Raw genomic sequence first — 23041 nt, forward strand, 5'->3', positions numbered from 1 at the left:
ATCTGCACCTTTCTTTCCTTCCTTTCTTTTTAAATCTTTTTTTTTTCTTCCTTTTCTTTTAAAGTAAATTTTATGTTGATTATTTCTATGATGTATTGTGATTTTAATGCACTTTTCTGTTTTGTGAAGCACCTTGAATTACTTTGTGTACGAATTGTGCTATACAAATAAACTTGCCTTGCCTTGCCTTGCCAGATGACCTTACAAAGGCCTCATATCTTACAGTTCAAAGTCCAAATAACACCAAAGTGTTTTCAGTAAAACCCTGAAAAAAACGTGGTGTCATTGTTACAGATTCACTTCTGTGTTTTTGTTTTGGAAAATGAGGAGCCTTATGACATAGCAAAACTCTAGGCGACCACCTCCATTTGTTCCGGGTCTGGCAATCTTTTAAAGAGAAAAACACAAGATAAAAGTGTTAGGTGCCCATTTTAGCTCTTCCCTCACTGGAAAATGAAACAAGAAGGGCTGAGGGGGAAAGTGAAAACCAAGCATAGTAAGAGGAAACCTTTGAAGAAGGGGATTTTAAAGTCCCACTCTGATCATCTTTACATCTATTCTTAAAGCATTCCTAGTGGTCTTTTAAATATTATGCTATTTTACGCTAAATACAAAAGTCTGTGTTGTTTTTTAGGACATAGTTTCTGCAGAGGAGCAGGAGTTCATTAGAAACTCACCTTTGAGTTGTGGTAGGTGCAGAGCAACCCCACTCCCTCTTCTCTGTTGGTGAGAGCTCTCTGTTTACATGCACTACCACTAGCTTACAACCCTAACATAACATTAGCTGTGCAACAAAAATGGTGAGCAATATTGGAGCTATTCAGCTGTACAGTTTGGAGCCAGATTCTAGCTCAGATGAGGAAAACATATCTTATGTAGATCTAGTCGTCTACGGATGGAGGCATCAGAATGGAGCGGAGCAGGGAACTTGCAGCTTCTGCGTCACACCTTTAAACTTTTTCCAACTGCATTTACTTCATCTGCTCCTAATTTAAAACAATTTGAATAAAGAAATACTCAGAAATGCAATTTTAAGCCTTCTTTAGTCTATAAATATCCTCCATCATCCGGAAATGCCACAAGAACATGTTAAAAACACCAAAAACACATTTTTTTCATCTGAGTGGATCTTTAAAATATATCAGTTAACATAAACTATCTTTTCCTTTGTGCTAAATGCTACAGTGTCTAGCTTCTTCCATTGGGATCTGCACGTTTTAGTGAAACATTCGGAAGGGTCGTACCACTTTTTCTTCAAGTTCCTTTATTCTGTGCTGACTGTTAGATCAAATTCTAACAGCCAGTCAGATCACAATTCCATCTTTAGTTCAATATTCCAAAAACCCCTCTGCGAGTCAAACGTAAATGCCAGTTTTCTTTGCTAAATGTTTGACTCGTGATTGATTATGTGCTGACGTTAGCATTTTTCTCTAATAGCACTGTCAATCATAGTGTAGATGGTGGCATGGTTACTTTTTCTGGAGTATATGTAGCTTGCAAAATGCTTTGCCAATGGTTAATATCCCACTATTTCCAATGGATAGTCCAAGTCTAACCGTTCATTCCCACCTCCTCGACCTCTAACACCAGATCCTTAGCCCCAAGGTGAGATCAGGAATGTCCGGTGCTTGGTTGGGCAGCGAGTGCTTGTTAAGACCCCTGGTTTTGTTTGTGTATTTTTGTTTTATGTGTGTATTTGTGTGTCAGAGTTTTCAGCACCTGCAGAAGTCCAGCTTCGCCTTTACTGCCGACTCCACGTTTTGAGGAGCTGATTAAGGTTTCCTTCTCCACCAATCACCATGGGAGAGAGGTTTAAAAACTCATAGAAACCCCTGCTCCAGTGGAATCTGTTCCTTAGCCCGCTGTTGTTGAAGCCTGTTTTTTTTCTGATCTTGTGGATTTTCATTCCGTTTGTTTTACCTTTGTTTCATTTGATCTTGTGGTTTAGTTCCTGTTTGGTTTTCTTCGTTAGCTTTTACCGTATTTTCCGGACTATAAGTCGCACCGGAGTATAAGTCGCACCAGCCCAAAAATGCATTATAAAGTAGAAAAAAACACAGATAAGTCGCACTGGACCATAAGTCGCATTTTAACTTTCACAACCTTATATGACACAATCATAGCAGACTGTTTATCTAATAATTTCACAGTAATTTTTTCTCAAACTTATTTATTTATTCCTTTCATGAAGCATCATTGGCCAACTAATACTCTGTTTTCATCCTGTTTTTGTGGAAACAGTTGTCATTTTTATTGCATTTCTGAATCTATGAAATCATTGGAAAATAGAATATTATGTTATTAGCCTTCAAGATCTTACTGTAAAAAAAAGTTTGCTGATTCTCTGAGTCACTTAACATACTCTTAACACTTAACATACCTCATACATCAAATTGACCCAGGAACATCATCTCTGTTCCTCACAAATGAACATAACAGGAGGGTTAACAATGTATTTATTTCAATTTATTTCTAATAATAATTAGAAATAAATTCTATTATTATTCTAATAATAATTCTAAGTCGCTGCGGAGTATAAGTCGCACCCCTTGCCAAACTATGAAAAAAAGGGCGACTTATAGTCCGGAAAATACGGTATTTGATTTTTATTTTATTTGAATTAGTTTTATTTTTGGGTTATATTTGTCTTAGTATTTTACTGCTGAAAAGCCTGAGATCAAGAAATTCCGACATTGCCACGCTTTGTTTTGTGCCCAGTCAATTGAGGCTTCCTTCTCCACCAATCATTATAGGTGAAAGGTTTAAAAACTCTCAGAAACCCCTCCACCAGTCACCGTAATAAAAGGCTGTACTGCTATATTTGACTCTCTTGATTTTTGAATTCTTTATTTTATGACTTAGTCACAAAGGCCTTTATGGCTGGATATAGGCTGCCTGCGTGCAAAAAATTGGCCAAACCTGTAAAGGGTGCGCAGATGGCTTGCACGAAATTTAAATTTAAGATCGTAGACCACTCAGTGAGCCCATAGAGCAAAAATGTTCATTCACAACTTCTATGGGCATGCTGCAGGTCACAAGTCATAGCGAACAATTGTATAACTCACATGGGTAAGTTAAGGGTGAATTGGATGAGACACAGCCGTGTCTTCCAGATTTGTCATTCTTTCCACGTCCACCGGACCCTGTGAACTGTGCAAAGGACCTTTTAGAACAGTTCAAGTGATAAGTCTGCAGTACTTGCCCACCCTTGAGCACACGTTGCACGGTCTATGTAGTTTATGTGGTCCTATGAGCACTTAAGTATCACCTGCATACCCCATGCAACATTTGTGCGTGGTCAGTAATGAGCCAGTACCCGCACCTCACTAATGACTAGAGTGTGGCGTAAGGGCACCGTACAACAGCATCCCCGTATGCCATGAGTGCAAGCAACCTACATTATCCTTACAAATACTTCACAATACGCTTACTACACAACAACGGTATGTTCAATTTTCATGATGTCACTCAAGGTGCCTGCATTTGCCTCAAGGGGAAATGCAAGATACACCAACATTCTCTCTAAGATGGGGCCACATCAGTCTTTGACCAAGCCAAGAACCCTAGGTATCCGTGCAGGTCAACCTCTGTACAGGTATATGAGGCAACAGCATTTTCTTTTTTCTTCCTTTTTCCTGGATTCGAGACGTATTTGCTAAAAATCTTTCACCTCTTGTTGGTTTGGGTTGACACTGTTTAGACCTAGTCTTGCCTTTAAGTGACTGTTGCTGAATTTCTGGTCATAAATGACACTAGTTGAGCCAGTTGATCTGGATTGAAGTGCATGCCAATTTAAAGATGCATCCTTTAATTTCAATCAAATTAACATTGGTGGATTTTTTCCATTATGGAAGAAGCTAAATTTAATCTTAACCCTTGTGCTATCCTAGGCACTTTGACATTGGGAGTGGGGTGTCATGATTTAAAAGGCGAGCGAACCCAGATGCTGGAACCCAGAAAGAGGACCGGGACGTGGCAGGTAAGAAGGATTTATTAATTTCTTCGAGGCTGGCGAAGAGAGTTGGCGAGTTGTGATCCAGATAGTGATAGGCTGTGGCACGGCTGGAGGTACAGACGCGGCGGTCCTCGGGTTCTTCCGGACAGCAGGCTTGGGTGTCTGCGCTGACGTCACTCTTGAGCTGGATTCCTGGGACAAGGAGACAAGATTTAGAGCCAGAACTATAAACTAGGCAAGAAGTGCTAGGACTAAGACAAGACCAGGCTAGTCACCATAATGGGCAACGATCTGGCGTTGATTTCTGGCGTTGGGTCTCCTTTTAAGCAGCAGAGGTTGATGAGTGGAGTGACGGCAGCTGGGGAGTAATCAGGAGCAGAGAGGAGCCAAGCTGGAGGGGGAGGAGTCTGACAGAGGCACCATGACATGGGGTCATCTAGACCCCACAAGACAGTGTGCTAAACCTTTTTTCTTCAATGATTTGTGAACCTCACTGGTGTCCATGGATTACATGAAATCCTCTTCACCTTTATCCACCTTTGTCATGGCAGGGATAACACGTCAATGTAAGGATCGGGTCATCTGGACCCAATAGGATACCACAAGGGTTAAAAAAGTTTAGAAGGTGTTGGAAAATAGTAGATTAAAACAAATATCCAGGCAAGATGGCAGCAAACAAGGGTGAAGCAACTTACAGCTCCTCTTTTTATGGACTTTTGAGTATTTTTTGAATAACGTTTTGCTTGTGGCACCCTTTCATGGACTAGAATTGAATCTAAAGTCATATGGACCTCCTGGACTTCAGTTTCTAGAGGAGGAGGTGGTTTTTGCGGTGTATTGAAATAAACAGATTTTGCAAAACTGCAATGGCAACACTTTAGAATTTAATAAGTCATGTGACCAGTAACCAACCAAACATCAAATTCCCAGATGACACAAAAGTAGTGGGACTGATAACCAAGGAAAACAATACAGCCAACAGGGAGGAAGTCCAGAAACCTGGAGATTGGAGTGCATCAAATAACCTGGCACTAAACATCTCCAAAACTAAGGAATCCTACAACCGAGCCACCCATGCTCCACTGCAGATCAACGACGAACAAGTAGATCAGGTGGAGTCCTTCAAATTGCTTGGTGTCTCAACTCCACCAGTACCTGCTGGTGACATTCTGTGCTGATCGACCATGTGTCAGTTTGGCATTCCAGCTGCACAGAGGCAGACAGAAAGAGACTGCAGAAGGTGACCAACACTGCACAAAAAAACATTGGCTGCCCTCTCCCTAAAGCAAACTCCATCTATACCTCCTGCTGCCTCAACAGAGCCAAAAACATTCTGAAGGATCACACTCACCCCGGCTTTTACTTCTTCTAAATGCTGCATTCTGGCAGATGCTTCAGGGACAGTTTCTTTCCAAACCTTAACTGCAACTCCTTAACTCCAACTTCCTTAACTGCACTGAAAGCCAATTTTAAACCAAAGGCCACCTGATTCACATTCCTTCTGTGATTCTTGCACATTTATCTGATCTTGCACATTTTTGTCTTATTTGTTGCACATTTGTCTGATTTTTGCACATTTCTTGTAGGGGGATTAAAGCAGCTGCGCTGACTGCTAAATTGAAATCCCAATGTAAGGTGTTCTTTTCTTATGTATTCCCATGTATTGACCATCCCCATTGGAAATAATTGTACCTGAATTTTATTATACTGACAATAAAGGCTTTCTATTCTGTTCTATTCTATTCTATTCTATTCATATGAAACAATCCATTTGACTAAGCAATAATCTTCACAACTATAATACATCGGCAATGTATACATTTTTTTTCTTTCCCCAACAGTTACACTGACATCTATCTGGCATTTTCAAACTTCTCTTTGGTGATTTTTCTTTTTCCTTTCTACTTAAAATACTTTATGCTTCTGTTATTTTTTCTCGAGTTTCCTTGTCTCTGCATAGTTCCTTTACATTTATATTGTTGCTAAAGCAAACCAAAACCCCAGTTTTCAGACAAACTACTGTTTGCTAGTTTGGTTTGCTCCACATTCAGTTGAGCTTTTGCAAATAGACAGAGGGGAAATGAACCTCCTTCATTGGTAAGTCTGATTGTTTTCATGACTGACAGGAGACAGTTCTGCATGTGGGCAGACGTGCTGCAGAAGGTGGTTTTGAGCCTTAAGGAAGCTATGGCTCAGAGGTGCTTACACAGATGTGGAACACTCACCACACGCTAAGTGGAGACCAGGAGAGGAACTTAGTGAGTAGGACATAAGTGTGTGTGTTTGTGTGTGTGCGTGCGCCTGTCCAAGTCTATCAACTGTTAAAGGACGTCAGCAACAGCTGTGACAGGCGGCACGACCACACACTCACCAAGGTCTGACACACATGGAGGCTCACAGCTCCTCTGAAAATTTGGATTCATCAAAGGATTTTTTTCAAAGAAGTGGCTGCCGTGAGAAAAAACCTCTTTTGATCATCGTGGTCCAGATTTCCTCTGGACACCCTGGCATTTGACTCATGACTCATGGCTGCTTAGCTCTAAAAGAGGATTTTACTGCTCGGTCTGGTGGATGGACCGGCTCATGGCACCTGCACAAATCCAGCACTTACACTTCACTCTGGTTTTTGATCTGATTTTACTTTTTTCCAATTTCACTGAGTATTTCTTTCCAGTTTGTGATGCTGAAGAATCTGCAGTGCGTTTGCATCAACCCTGCCCCTTTTAGGCCTCAGCCAATCAGCCGCAACATGGAGGAAGGATCCATCCGGTTTGAGTTGGAACGCCAGGCCTGCCAGAGTCTCAGGAAAGGTGGGATGCCAGCATTGTCTTGTCTTTTCCAACATCACATATTTCATAAATGTGTAGTGGTACTGGACTGAGGGGTCCTTTTGAGTGTGCGGTCACTCTTGGATTAATATTACAAACTGTGGTGAGGAGGTTTTCCTCCAGGTGCCATCCAAGTTTATTTTCAATACTGTTCTGGATCGGATGGTCTCCATGTGGCTGGGTTACAGCTGGGGCTCAGCCAGCTGGTTTGCAGCTCCCTTTGCCCTTTGAGTGTGTGAACTCAGGAACCTGCAGTGCAGCTGAAGTGATACAAGGTTTCAACCAAAGTTGTGGTATGGACAGAACTGAGAGAAAAGAAAAGAAAAAAACAAAAGATATTCTCAGAGGATTTAAATGTGCTCAGACAAACCACTGCCGGTTGCTGCCATGTGATTGGCTGATCAGAAATTTGTGTTAATGAGCAGTTGGACAGGTGTGCCTAATAAAGTGGCCAGTGCCTTTACATCAGCAGTATTCTTCACCTTAATTGTTCCATCTGTTCAGAAGAATTGAGTGGTTTCAGCACAGACACAACACTAGTGAGGAGATAGGAGATGAAGACAGGCGAAGCCCAGGGTGCAGCAGCTTCTTTACAGAAGAGATCAAAAAACAGTTGTGCAGAAGATTACTGCGAAAGAACCGATGCTAACTTGACTTTGGATTCACAAATGTGTGAAACAGAGGTGTTCCAAACATCTCAGTGATGTACAATTTTAGAACTGGCTGTTTTTCAGAAGTTGATTACAGCCGGTGCACAGGTTCAACCCACTAACATGCCCACAAAACAGAGTATCTGGAAGTAACCAGATATATGCAAACTGACTTTAGACTTGGACTACATGGAGGTTCACTGTCTGATTTGTTTTAAAGAAAAATGTCTGTACATAAAGCCTAACTTTCTGATTTCCTCTTACTTTTAAAACTCCTACACAACTGGCAAGGCTAGGTGGTAGCATAGCTTTACTGATGTGGGAGCTAACAAGTCTGCGAAGTAAACAACTTTTTGTATGCTGCCTGGTAGAAATAATGGTTGCCTTGGATACACACAGCTTCTTTGGGGTGTCATGTGACTTCCATCACCTGTGTTAACTTACACATGCACAGATTTATAATTACAAAATGTCTGTTCAAACTGAATACAAGCTGGGAAGTATTGGCTTTTAGTAACACAATCTACATCTGATCATCTGATAATTTCTTTTAGCCAATATGGAAATCTGCATTTAACAGACAAAAATCATGAGTCTTTATTTACCGTTAATTTCCGGATTAGAAGCTGCTACTTTGTCACACGCTTTTAACCCTGTGGCTTATTCAATGATGTGGCTAATTTATGCTTTTTTTCTTTTTTTGAATGCATTTTTTCTAACGGCTGCTAGGGGCGCTCCAGCAAAAAGGGTTAAAGTGAGACAGGGGAAATACGTTATATGTTTCGAGGAAGACGCAAGTTTAATGTAAATTCCTCTTTTGTGAATGAATAGCATAAACAGACCCTCATCATGGAAAATGCAACAAGAAATGCATATGACACAGCTTTCAAGTTAAAAGGAATCGTTAAAAGCAGTGTGAAAAAAACCACCATCACCAACGGGTTTGGAAAAGCTGGTCTGCTGCGTGACGGAGAGGACAGCGCAAGCTCAGGAGTGAATTTGCCTCAGGATAAGAGTGACACTGACAACGACAACGAAGGAGAGACAGAGAGTGTGGCGAAGACTGACTCTATTCTAATCCCACGCTGAGGAGGAAGACTTCCATGGTTTCAGTGCACAGAGGCGCCGAAAAGTTACTGCTGCTCTCAGTGACTTTGACTGGTATGTTTTTTTTAACCAGCCCTGTTAGTGCTGTTGCTACCATATTGCTGCCGTGTTGCTGCCGCGTCACAGGCACAGTTTGGAATAGAGCTGTGACGGTGTGGGATTTTTGATCACCGCTGTGATGTAGCAGCAGGAGTTGCGGTGAACCCCCCCGCCGCCGCCGCCAAACACAAAGTCTCCCGGCGGCCGGGTCGCAAATGAATACCGGTACAAGTAATAATTCCAACGCACTATTCTTTATTAGCAAATAACAGTAACAACGAACTACTAACTATCTAACTAATGAACCAAATATATAGGTGTTGTAGAATGTGTGCGTGTGTAAGAGGAAGGAGCGCGAGCAGCGCAAGAGTGAGTGAGAGTGCACACAAGTGTTGGGGGGTGCGCGCTCATGTTTGGTGTTACAGAGTGAAGGAGACCAGTGACAAAAGGTTTCCCCCGGAAGAACAGTGTTTGATTGTTTATTACACCGCTCTGGATTACAGCAGTGACAGGATTTTTGATCACCGCAGTGATGAAGCAGCAAGAGTAGCGGTGTCGGGACTTTTGCCCCCCCCCAAACACAAAAATCCTCCGGCGGGCAGCCGCGTCGCGCATTCAAGAAGGCACGCAGCTTGTAATAGAAACGAATACAATGTAAATTACACCAGAAATCCTTGAAGTTTTAACACAGGAATCACAGAAAAAGTACCGGTAAATTATTAGCAAAGGTGAATGTGTTTATTATAGTTCAAATCCCGCACCATATGCAGAACTTTATAAAAAAGGTGATGAGTCATCACTACAGTGATGCGGTTATTGCCACACCCCTACTTTGGAAAGAAAAACTCAGGTATATTATCAAAACTTTGAAAACTCTTTCTGTGTACCGTCTATTTTGTAAATATATCTAAGGGTTAATGGGCGACGAAGTGTGCATTATCACTTTTTAACGCACGCTGTGGAAGCCTGAACCATCCGACGCAAAATGCGTTAAAAAAGGATAATGCACACTTCGAAGGCCATTAACCCGCTCATACCATGGTCACTTACAAAAGCAATAAATATGAACCAGTTTTTAGTCCTTAATTCTTGTTTTTTTTCCGATTTGGATCGCTTTTCTCACAAAAAGCGGACTATTTGTTACGTGGTGTCATGGTAGCAATTACACGTCAAAGTAAGGGTGAGGTCATCTAAGATAGCACAAGGGATAATGGGTGAATGAAAAATCCACATAGCATTTTAATGCTTCATACACGAAATCTAGTGTACCAATAAAGTTCAAACCAGCTACAGATATTTCACAGAGAATGAAGATAAACTTTACTCTCAAAAGTAATGGGAAACTGGAAGCTAAAAAACAGAAGAAATCAGACGCCAGCTTCTGCCTTGTACAGGTCTGTCAGTGAAAATATTGTCTGACATTAAACCACTCAGTGGCCTGGAAAAGGTTGGGGCCCACCCCACCATGACATTTCAACATACCTGGAAGCTGTAGATGTTGCATTCTTTTAGTGGTATTTCACCTTGAATAAAGAAGCATAATAGTGCCACTGTTATTGTGAGGATTTTGAGGGTTTTTGGTTCATGGCCTAATGTTTTATTTGGATAAAATAAATGTTTAATTTCCTTTACATCTAAGCACAGTACCCCTTTTCCAATGTTTTAGTGTTTTAGTATGTGTTTTTTGTTGTTGTCAAACTCTAGATTATTTTATTGGCATTTTTGCATTTCTAAATTTATTTATTAGACAGTCACTAGAATTTTTTAAACATGTTTTTTTCATATTACATGCCTTACCTTTAACGTATCTAAAGAAATATACTTGCAAATGTATGTACAGTGAAGTGTTTACTGTAACAGCTTGGACAGTTTCCAGCCCTCTGTGACCCCGAACATGATGAAGTGGAAGGAGGGGGCAGGGGTCATTAAAATTGCTCTTAGTCTGCATGATCTGTTGATGTGTAAATGTAAACTCTCTGCTATGTAGTGGTATTTCAGCAATGAGCACACGGTCCCAGAATAGATTCTGTATCAGCCCATTGCATCACTTTCCTGCCGCCCTCAGGGCACAAATCATTGGCCTTAAACACAAGTGTCCCGGTGGAGGTTTGGACACGCTGTGCACACGGTCATGTTCTATGATTATGCGTAGATGTTCACGCCACGCCGCTGCAGGCAACAACTGGAAAAAAGTTCACAATATTTTGACTGCCTTATTCTGAATTTCTAAATAATAAATAAAATATTCAAACAGAAAAAAAACCTTCTGCTTCCAGCTATGTTCGGTAGTTTTTGCTTCCAGTCGATGATGTCTGGCGACATCTTGTTTTCTGGAGACAGGTTCCTCTCATTTATGCTGCCGAAACTTTTATTGTTTCCTTAGTAAACTGTCGGCAAACCACTTTGCAAATGGTTTCAAAAATCAAAGAGGAAAACAAAAAAGCCTACAAACTGAAATGTTTTTCAGTTCAGTTTTTCAATCATTGCTGAGTGGAACAAAGCTGTGGAAGATCTCAGGGATCATCGATCCGTTGCCTGTAGTCCACTGCACAGTGTACTTTCTTAAGTTGTGTGGCATATGGGAGATCTTATCTGAACTTAAGTGTGGACCAAACAAGCAAATTCCAGTTTGCATGAAAACAAGAGTTTTAAACCTATTGCAAGTGTGCTTAAAGAAACCCAAAGCCGTTCTCCTGGCAACCTCCAAACCCAGACTTGTCTATCAGATTGCCAAATGGAAAGGTGTGATTCATCACTCCAGAGAACACATCTCCACTGCTCTAGAGTCCAGAGGTGGTGTGCTTTACACCACTGCATTTGACGCTTTGCGTTGCATGGTGACATGTGACTTGGATGCAGCCACTCAGCCTTGGAAACCCATTCCATGAAGCTCTCTGCTTACTGTACCTATGCTAATCTGAAGGTCACATGAAGTTTGAAGCTCTGTAGCAATTCACTGTGCAGAAAGTCGTCGACCTCTTTGCACTATGCGCTTCCCTCTCCATCAGTTTACATGGCCTACCTCTTCATGGCTTAGTTTCTGTTGTTCCCAAACTCTTGGGAGCTGACAGTTGACTGTGGAATTTTTAGGAGTGAGGAAATTTCACGACTGGATTTGTTGCACAGGTGGCATCCTAGGCAGTTCCACGCTGGAATTCACTGAGCTCCTGAGAGCGGCCCATTCTTTCACAAATGTTCGTGAAAACAGTCTGCATGCCTGATTGTTTTATTTTATACACCTGTGGCCAGGCCAAGTGATTAGGACAGCTGATTCTGATCATTTTGATGAGTTAGCGAATACTTTTTGCAATATAGTGTATTTCCAACAGCATTTATTTGTCTGCTCCTGATTCACAATGATTTGAATAAAGAACAGTCAGAAATGCAACTTTAAATGTATATTTCAACCTTAATTTATTTATATAGCACTTTCCAACACATGTCACTCAAAATGCTTGTCATAGAATATATCAAATTTAAAAGCAAAATGACAAGACAAACAATGCCGACAAACCCCCCCCGCACACACACACATACACACACCATGATATAAAGAGTCATAAAATGATGGAATGTTGAGACCTGGCTTTGTCCTGAAGTGGGGAAACAATATTTTGGGGACATGTCCACATCAGTGACCCCCCCACCCAAGTTCACGGAGTACACTACCACAGGACCGCCCCAGATCCGATTAAAAGAGTCAGACCTGGGAGATCCCATTGCAGTGACCCCGTTCACTGAGAAGGGTCAGTCACCGATGTGGAGGATCCTTCTGAGGAAAACACTGGAGTCACAAATAAAATGTAAAAGTAATAAAATTGAAATTGAAATATATTTTAAACATGAACAAGAAACAAATAATTACATAAACCTTAATAGACATACAAAATGGTAAGTGTGACTAAAAAATAAATAAATAAATACAAATAAATAAATGTATGTACATACACATATAAAACTAGTAAAAAGAGAACATAAATAATTAAATTATCAAATAAATTCCTAAAATTCAACTGAAAGCTAAATTAAAAAGGTAGGTCTTAAGCCCTCTTTTAAAAACATGAACAGTCTCGGCGGCCATGACGCTCTCTGGAAAGGCTGTTCCACATGCAAGGTCTGTAATAACTGAATGAGGCCTCGCCACATGTTTCAGTTCTAACTTTTGGGATAACCAAAAGGCCAGCACCAGAGGACCTCAGGGTCCGAGAGGGCTCATACTTTAAAATCAAATCAGAAAAATATGAAGGCCCGAGACCATAAAAACATTTATAAACCAATAAAAATATGCACCAGCTATTCTCACTGAGGCTTCTCCGCCTAATTTGAACTTTTTATTTTCAATCAGGCGAGGAAAGAAAGGTGGAGGTACAGCATCGATTGCTCTTAAAACAATATCATCTGAAAATATTTTACTCAGTAAATATTGTTCATTTGAGCATCATGCTTTTCTCTTTGGAGACCCACCTGTTTTAACTGTCAGTATACAGACCACCAACCCCTTATTCCTGTTTTATTGAAGAATTTTCTGAATTTTTATCATCTCTTCATATTAGGTACAATAGGATTTTAATTACTGGTGATTTTAAATTGCACATTGACAATTATGATGATATCTATGCCTGTGAGTTTTTAAATCCTCTGAACAGCATGGATTTTCAGCAGCATGTCACACAGCCAACTCAAAACAGAGGACACACCCTGGACCTTGTCATTACCTACGGTCTGTCCACCGGGGTGTCCTCTGTTGTTGACTTGGTCTTATCAGACCATTACTGTGTGTTTTTTAATGTCACCAGTCAAATCCAGCAGGAAGCCTCAGTGAGAACTGTGAGGAAACAGCATTTAACTCCTGAAGTGGCTGCAAGTTTTATTGATGTTTTTAAGCAAACCCCTGCTCAGATTTATCCTGCACCCTGTGATTTTATTGTTGATCGTTTTAATAACAGACTTCAGTCTTCCATAGATGCAGTGGCTCCATTCAAAACAAAAACATTAAGAACCACTTCTAAAATGCCATGGAAGACTGATGACATTAAGGGTCTGAAGCAGAATTGCAGGAGAGCAGAGAGAAGATATAGGAAGACGAAATTATTAATTCATAAAGACATTTTAAAAGAACAACTCAAAATCTACAATAACTCAGTTAAACGTGCCAGAACCTCTTATTTTTCAAAAATCATTTCAGAAAATAAAAACAACCCCAAATTTCTTTTTAAAACCATTGATTTTTTAATAAATAAAGACTTCAAGTCCTCCATGCCATCATCTAATGCTGCATGTGAGGACTTCGCAGATCACTTCATGGGTAAAATCAATGCTATAAGATCAAACATTTCCTCCATGCAATACACTGATCTTAACAGACCTCCAGCATTGTTTTTACCAGAAAAAACACTGGGGAGTTTTGTCCTGGTTGATGCGGAGATGCTTTGTCGAGTTTTATCCCAAGTAAACACTACAACCTGCCTTTTAGATCCCATTCCCACTTTACTTTTTCAAACATTTTATGGATTCTTTGAGTCAGAGTTTTTGAATGCATTGGTGAGGCCCCTTCTGAAGAAGAGTCAATTAGATCCAAAAAATCTGGATAACTACAGACCCGTATCCAACTTACCGTTTTTAAGTAAAATTATAGAAAAAAGTGTCGCTACTCAACTGCATGACTTTTCAAAAAGCCCAAAACATTTTAGAAAAATACCAGTCTGGTTTTAGGAAAAGCCATAGTAGACGGCTCTTTTAAAGATCATTAATGATTTTAGAATAAACTACGAATCACAGAAACTTTCTGTTGTGGTGCTACTGGATCTTAGTGCCGCTTTTGATACGGTAGATTTTATTAAACAGACTTGGGAGTCTGGTGGGCCTCTCTGGAAATGTTCTTAAGTATTTTTACTCTTACCTTACATTGTGACACTTTTATTTAAGTATGGATACGTGCTCTTCAAGAATCCATGAAATAAGTTGTGGGGTTCCCCAGGGGTCGATTTTAAGGCCAATACTTTTTAATCTATATATGTTGCCTCTTGGGGAGGTCATCAGGAGACATGGCGTTGACTTTCACAGCTATGCTGATGATACACAGCTAATTAATACTATTAGTTTTAGTATAGGCTATTTTATTTATTTAATTTCATTTTATGCATCTTATTCTCAGTTTTATGTTTTTATATACATCTTATGTCTTTAATTTTAGTATCTTATCATGATTTCAGCCCCAGTGTTTCTTGTGGGGATCTTTTCTGCCAGGGCTTGCCGGCTTGGCCGGTGGTTGTTGCTGCAGTTGTCTCCCTTGCTGGGGCAGCTGGAGTCTAACTTTGCAGCTTCATGGCTGTAAAGTGGACCCCAGTCTTGTCCCAGTCTGGTTGGGCGCTGTGGCGATGCTCCCATGGCCGAGCTGGCTCCTGGTATGAAGAGATTCCCAAATACCGTTTCCTCACAGCAGAGCCAGGCCTTACTTGTTTGTTTGTTTGCTTATTTATTTATTCAAACTTGCATAGTCAACATTCATTGTCATGGGTCATATGTTTTAATGGAGGGGAGTGGGAAGGGTGAAGGGTGGGTTGGGTTTTTACTGTAATGTTGTGTGTTTTCTGTTTTTAATGTTAAAGCGCTTTGAGCTGCGCAACATGCATGAGAAGCGCTATTTTATAAATAAAGTTTGATTTGATTTGAAAAGAACTTTAAAATTATCTCCATATATGTCCTACGTCATGAGAAAAATGCGACAAGAACATGCTAAAAAAAACAAAAGCACTATTTTCATTTGAGTGGATCCTTAATTCCTTTTGGGGAGACTATCCCAGCCTCTGTCGGGTGAAGGTGGCATACAACCTGAACAGGTTCCTTGTCTGTTGCCAGGCCACACAATCACACCTAGGGACAATTCAGAATCATCGATTAGCCTATGAAGCATGTTTTTGGACTGTGGGAGGAAGCTGAAGCTCGGAGAAAACCCACCAATGCGCGAAGAGGACAAGTAAACTCCACACAGAAATGTTCCCAGCTGGGATTTGAACTAGGGCTTTCTTGATGTGACAGTTCTAACCACTATACCACCACAGCCGGTTTCTCCATTGTGTTTTTTTTTTACTAACTAGACTGAGCTTTTTTCAGGCAGTAAACTCCCAACAAGCAGCTTACGTGACGCTATCAAGTGCAACAATGGAAGTCAGGCCTTATTGAACCACTTTCGTACCAATGTATAGGTGCCCTTTGTCTGAAGGCAGATTAAATTGGATCAATCCTACTTTCTTCCTTTAAAAAAAATGTCAAGAAGAAAGACATTCTGAAAAAGTTCAATTTTAACTTGAAGGAGCTTCCGTTGAGGATCAGTGTAGATTTATTTCAATACTAGCTTTTGATCTTCAGGCAGGTTGCATGAAAATGTCAAAAAGTGTATTCAGTGTGTGGCTTAAAATGCTTACAGATGTCATGTATGTATTGTTTGTGATTTTCTATCTCCCAGGAAGTTGTGTGGAAAACAGCCCTCTAAAAAAAAATAAGTTCCCATTTGTCTTATTTATCATGTCACAGTTCATGAAGTTCCCTTCCTGCTGGTTATGACTTTATGCTTTTTTTTAAAGTAGCCATAAAAACAGTGCAGGTCTGCATTTTTCTGAAGAAAATATATGTATTATAAAAATGTTCAGTTTTAGTTTCGAAAATTTGTATTATAGTTGCTTTTTGATGACAGTTTTGATCTGAAGCTTGAAACAGGAAACTGCAGAGTGTTCGTATCTGTTCTCATGTGTGCGTGGGACTTCCTTTTGTAGTCTGAGCAGAGTTGATGTTTCAGATCTAGACTGTCACACGTATCCACTACAGCTTGCAGAGAGGACAAAAATTCAGCAGAGCTGCTTATTGTTCTTTTTCTGCACAAAGTCATGCTGCTCCTTCGCTGTGAACTGAGGTAAAGGTGATGCGGGCTCTGTGAGGCTTCCCATTCATTTGATTGTCACTGACTCCTGTGCTCTTCTCTTTTTTTTTCTTTTGTCTTCAGTTTTGCAGCTTAAACTGCAACAAAGAAGAACCAGAGAAGAACTGGCAACCCAGGGGATGATGCCACGTGAGTACAGGTTCTGACAACAAATGCTAACCTTCACAAGTTATTAGAAAAAGGGTTTCAGACCGGGTTCTACCAGGTTATGACAGTGGATCTTTTTGAAATACACACAAATAAAGTATAACAACTGATCAGTTAGCATAGAACGAATCCGAATCAGTTAAGCAGAAAGAAGCTCTGTCTTTTGTCATTTTTGTGAGTCTGACCTCACATTGCGGTCTCTCCTTCCGTCAGCTCTGTGAGAATCTGTCGTGCTGGTTCAGCATTAGCTTCACAAGCTCCATCTCAACTGTTGTGTAGTGATTTGGATTGTGGTTAGGACGATGCTCTCGCCTCCTGACAGACAGTTTCACTCTCCAGAGTGATGTACATCAAAGTCACACCGCAACGGTTTTCATGACCTTTCATTCATTTTTAAGGACACTCAGAACCTTTTCTTTCCTGACCATTATTTAAAAAAATTAACTGCCACGCCACTTGAGAACCTCATGACAGTTCCCTGGCTAATATCGTGCTGTAATCTTTGGACACGTTCATTTCTGTATAATGAGTTGTTCCACAGGAAGTGCTTTGTGCATAGTGTTATCTGCCTGGAGGTCTCACTGCTCTTTCAAGAAGTTAGCTTTTGAATGAGCAATTTAGAAACTTAAAAGCACTCGTTTTGTCATGCACTGCAAGAGTACTTTCTGCCTCACAAAAACACAGATGCCAGTTCTTATCTCAACATGCAGACAGTTGGAATGACAGAATCTTGTTTGGCTAAAGAGCTGCTCCAAAATGGAAAGCACAAAACCCAATTTGCTACGACAAGCGAATAAATGCTTCTGTTGGGGGTTTTCATCGACCTGCCTGCGAATGTGCAGCGTATTTTTGAGTGTCATTGTGTTTTGATCAGGTTAGCTACTTTTAAGGAAAAACTGGCAAAAACAAAAATTCATTGTTTTTCATATGAACTAACCTGGCTGCTAACATCCTGGGCCTGTGTTGATGAAGGTTTGTGTGGTAAAATGCTTTTTAACATGCACAAAAATACATTGCACTAGATTTATCTCCAGGCAGATAACACTATGCACAAAGCACTTCCTGTGGAACAACTCATTATACAGAAATGAACGTGTCCAAAGATTACAGCACGATATTAGCCAGGGAACTGTCATGAGGTTCTCACTAGTTAGAGTCTCTAATGACTTGTTATTGGCCTCAGAAAAGGGACTACTTTCTATTCTGGTCCTGTTGGACCTCAGTGCTGCCTTTGACACTATCGACCACGGTATTTTACTCCATAGATTAGAGCAGGACATAGGGATCAGAGGATCTGCTCTCCAGTGGTTTAAATCCTATCTGTCTGATAGGTATCAGTTCGTTAATGTAAATGGCCATTCCTCTCAGTGCACTCGAGTCAACTATGGAGTCCCACAGGGCTCAGTCTTGGGACCGATCCTGTTTACGCTTTATATGTTACCCCTAGGAAACATAATCAGGAAACACAGCATTAATTTTCATTGTTATGCCGACGATACGCAGTTGTATTTATCCATGAAGCCTGACCAGAATGACCAGATAGAGAAACTGAACGCCTGCATCAGTGACATCAAGACCTGGATGACAATTAATTACCTCCTCTTGAACCCAGAAAAAACTGAGGTCATTATACTTGGTCCTAAAAACCTCAGAGATGCTCTGTCTGCTCAGATAGTCTCCCTGGATGGCATAAGTATAGCCCCTAATTCCACAGTTAGAAACCTTGGGGTTTTACTTGACCAGGATTTATCATTTAAGGCTCACATATCTCAGGCATGTAGAACTGCCTTTTTTCACCTGCGAAATATTGCTAAGATCAGAAATATACTTTCTAAGAGTGATGCTGAAAAACTCATCCATGCATTTGTTACGTCGAGGCTGGATTACTGTAACTCCTTGTTAGCAGCGTGTCCTAAGAGTTCCTTAAGAAGTCTCCAGCTTGTTCAGAACGCAGCTGCTAGATTGTTAGCTGGAACCAGCAGAAGAGATCACATCACTCCTGTGTTAGTTTCGCTCCATTGGCTCCCAGTTGATTCTAGAATTAAGTTCAAGATCCTCCTGTTAACCTATAAGGCCTTACATGGAATGGCCCCGTCCTATATTAAGGACCTCATAGTCCCTTACCAACCAATCAGAACACTTCGCTCGCAAAATGCAGGACTGCTTGTGGTTCCTAGAATTAGTAAAAGTACGGTTGGAGGTAGAGCGTTTAGCCACCAAGCCCCTGTCTTATGGAATAAACTCCCAGCTCATGTAAGAGAGGCCGACTCAGTTTCTACATTCAAAGCTAGACTGAAAACATTCCTCTTTGGACAGGCTTATTGTCAGACTAGCTAGTATTCAGAGATTATTTAACTTAATGTTAGTTTGTTTAAATTAAACTTAATAATAACTATTTCTTTTAAAAGGCTGCTAGAAGTTGAAGCTGGGGTAACTATGGTGCACTGGGGTTCTGTCCTCTTTCCTTTTTTACTTCTACCCTTCCTCTCCTCTATTCTTGATCATAATTTATCATTTAGTTCTCCATGCCTCTGTTTGGTGCAGTGCGATTCATGTATTGTCCCTCTTTTCCTCTCCCCTCCTGGGGAGTGGGAGTGCTTCCAGACTCCAGTTGGCTCATCCGTGCTCCAGTTCCTGACCGTTTACCTCGCCTTTGCTCCTGCTCCTACACCTGGCTGTGGATCCTGCCTCTGGCTCATCTCTGGCTCGTCTCTGCTCTGTACCTGACCGAGTACCTCGTCTCTGCTCCTGCTCCTACACCTGGCTGTGGTTCCTGTCTCCGGCTCGACTCGCGCCTTTGACTGTCCCCACAACCACGGCTGGATGAAGCTCGTCTGCTGGACTTTTATATATGTAGTTGTAGATTTAGATAAGTTAATTCTTCTCTAAGATTTCTGGTAAATCGCCTGTCCGTCCTGGGGGAGGATCCCTCCTTCATGTGGGCACCCCTGAGGTTTCTTCGTTTTTTCCGGAATCCGGTTTTTTTGGGAGTTTTTCCTTACCGCGAAGGGGGGTCTAAGGGCAGGGATGCCAGTATAGCTTAGTCAGTTTGTTAGTTCATTTTAGTATTTTTCTATTGAACTCTTTGTATTCGTGATCCTTTTGATTTCATGTTTTACTTCGAAGCCCATCGAGACGACTGTTGTCGTGATTTTGGGCTATACAAATAAAATTGAATTGAATTGAATTGAATTACACTGGTCGCTTAAACAGGCAAAATGATATGCGCTAAATAGTACCTTAGTATTTTTTCGTTTACCTTTAATGAACATGCTGCATGAGTGTTTTGGTGAATGGTCCTAATTTTAAAAAATTCTATTAGAGTAGAAGCAAACAGATTATTGTAGCACACTAAATTGGTGTTTTCAAGGATTTCAAGGATGAATTTCAATGGAGGAAATCCTGGAATATCTTGAAAAGTTCAAGGATTGGAAGGACCAAAAGTAATAACTGTAAAAAGCTGAAAGAGCTGAACATTTTAATAGTTGAATGGTTAAAATAGCGGAAAAATTGTAGGAGTTAAGCACCAAAAAATGGCAGAAGAAATTTCAGGATTGAATGCTATATTGCTGAATGAAAATGAAACTTAAAGTGTAATAATTGGCACAAAAAAAAACCCAATTTGTTTAATAAAGAAATGTTAAAAGTTGACCATAAGTGAAGTGAAAACAGTACAATGACAAAAGATATTTTTGTGAAAAATGCAAGCGCCGGGTAACGAACCAGCGAGCTTCTGCACCACAGAAAGAGGCAAAGGTTTTTAAAGATTCCTCATGTATTTCAACGGAGGCAAAAATCCTGGAATATCCTGAAAAGATTAAGAATTTGAAGGACCAAAAGTCATAGCTGGAAAAAGCTAAACATTTTATTATTTGAATGGGTAAAATAGCTGAAAAATCGGAAAAGGAGTTAAGCGCCAAAAAAATGGCAGAAGATACTTGATAGCATTTAACAAATAAATAAAAGTTACACAAAGTATGTGATAAATAAAAAAATATGTTAAAAAATAAAACACAAAGAAGAGATGGATAAACAAACAGGCAGCCTAAAAAATAAAGAAAAATTGACCAAAAATGTACAAAGAGAATTAAAAAACAAATACTAAAAGTGATCACATTGCAAAGGGTATTGTCAGAAATGTCATCCTACATAAAATCTTGAAGACTAGTCAAGTGGATCACTGGTGGCAATAGAACAGTTAGCATAGTTTTTTTTTAGAAGTTTGGGAGGATTTGACACCCAACTTCACAGTATACCCAGACTTGCCCCCCTGATATTCAGCAACCGGGGCTGGCCTGGCATACAGCAGATTTTTTGCCTTTTCTTATACTTGTTCTCACATCTTGAAATTTTTAATGCATGCATCATTTAAACAGCTACACATACATGAGGAGAAGTGGATGTTTTATTGTGTTTTTAAAACAAATATAGGACAGTTGACCTTATACAGCTTTTTCATTTCACACATGAGGCCAAAAAAGCCCATCTGAACATAAAAAGGGCATCAATGCCAGAGGAAGTGTTTGCTGCTCGATTTTCTCAAAGTTTAAAGACCAGTGATGCTGTGAGCCACTCATGCACATAATAGGGTCCTTTCTCTTTGACCTCACCCCAGCGCTCTCCGTTTCCTCCTCTTCATTTGCCCCTCGGTCTGTTGTTCCATTTTTTTTCCAGCTGCCTCTCCTCATTTATCGTCCCCTCGTCCGTATTTTTACCATTCTCCGTCTTCTTTAGATCTATTCATGTGTTTTTCACTTTCTAAAGCACTGTGCTCATCCATCCGTCCCCTTCCTTGATCCCACCACTCATTTTCGATTTCACTGACTGACAGACAGGTTCATGTGCCCACGAGGGGGCCGCCCTGGTGGATGGGCAGGGGTTCTTGAGGGGGGGGGGGGGGGGTGTCTGATGTCTCCAGGGTGTGTGAGTGCACGCCTACAGCGCAGCAGTGCTCAGTGACGTGAACTGAAGCTTGAGCAGGTACCAGCAGCCTTGCTCAGGGTTGTTAATCGAGTGGCAGCAACCTGTGTGTGTGCGGCGCAGTGAGACGGCGGTAGGACAACAACAGGTTTCTGTTGTGTGAGCTCCAGTCAAAGAACATTGTTAAACAAGTTAAAAACATTGCAAGACTGGGAATCTACAGCACCCGTTTATCATTTCCTGCAGTCATCCAAGCTGTTAAGAATGCCCACACTTTTCTCCACCAGAAACAAAAAGAAACTTCAATCAAACACACAACTTGACTACTTGAACTGTATGGGATAAACAAAAAAGGTTCTTTGATCCTCAGGACCTTTTAGATCATATTTCATAAACCCATTTCTAAAACCCCCATCTGGTTAGTATGATCCAAATGCTTTCTTAAAAAACCATTGTATATAAATTGGTCCATGTTTTCTGCCCTGTTTTGTTCCCCCTGCTCCTCGACAGAGGGGGCTGTCGGGTACAGCCCCAATGGGTCCTTCTCTGTGCCGGGTATAGCCCGCAACGACTCTGTCTCTGTGGTAAGGGTCTGGTGCCTGCGTTGGTTCCATGGTCTTTGTCTGTTGGGGGAGGGGGGGTCCTGGGTGCCAGGCTGCTTTGCTGTCCAGGGGCTCTTGGGTGTGGCCTCCTGCCTTTGCTGGAGCATTCAGTGTGATCAAGGTACACTCTAAGAAGCACACAGTCATTCAACCCACCTGCTTGTTCACTTTGGCACAAATATGGGCACTGGTAATGTTTTTACACCCCTCTTCAAGAATGCGGGATTGTAAATCTGTGTGCATAAGTTAATTGCAGTAGGTGCACCCTGTGAGATATGTTTTCTGTAATTAATGTACAAAAAAACCTCTAAGTAGTTACGTGTATACGATTTGTTAGTGTGTGTTAGAACTAACTCATGCAATTTACTTATGACACTCTGATGTTATAACTGTGTATCTATATCTACAAGAACCTGACCCACAAGGTGTTGAACTCTGAAGAGCCAGACATCTGCATTGCCAGTTACTTTTTGTAAAGGCATTTGGATTCTTATGACAAACCGAAGCCATTTGGTATTTGTATTAATGGCTGCATTGATGGATATTCATGAAAAATAAGATAGATGAACGCATTTGAGACCAGTTAGTAACTGGTGTGCACCAGTTATTTTTGTGAAAAATTTTTAACTTCCATTTTTTTCTTCTTTTATGTCCCTTTAGGGCAGGGATGTCAAAGTCAAATGCACAGAGGGCCAAAAAAACAAATTGGCTATAAGCCGAGGGCCGGACTGGTTCAATGTTTATTAAAACATATTGAAATGGTTGCATGTAGCCTATTGAACCAAGACCTAATACAGTGTATTATTTAACGATTAAATGAATAATCGGGAAAACATTTTTCAGCATGCACACAGACA

The 23041-nt window shown here is 40.7% G+C and overlaps 1 protein-coding gene across 7 annotated transcripts in view; it reads left to right on the forward strand.

Annotated features, from left to right (window-relative positions):
* The first annotated feature begins 6254 nt into the window (after positions 1–6254).
* LOC101163415 (myocardin-related transcription factor A) overlaps positions 6255–23041 on the forward strand; it is a 52643-nt gene continuing 35856 nt past the window's right edge. For 3 of the 7 annotated variants that reach the window (XM_023957715.2, XM_023957716.2, XM_078950830.1), the window contains exons 1-2: positions 6255–6765; positions 16579–16644. In XM_023957715.2, coding sequence (XP_023813483.1) covers positions 6636–6765; positions 16579–16644 — 196 coding nt within the window. In that variant the 5' untranslated portion in view covers positions 6255–6635. Of the gene's footprint in view, positions 6766–16354; positions 16489–16578; positions 16645–23041 lie in introns of those variants that run through there. The other 4 variants (XM_023957718.2, XM_078950831.1, XM_078950832.1 and 1 more) reach the window with 2 other exon arrangements.

Source organism: Oryzias latipes, chromosome 8 (assembly GCF_053564925.1).
Source record: "Oryzias latipes strain Hd-rR chromosome 8, Olatipes_Hd-rR_3.1".
NCBI lineage: Eukaryota > Metazoa > Chordata > Actinopteri > Beloniformes > Adrianichthyidae > Oryzias > Oryzias latipes.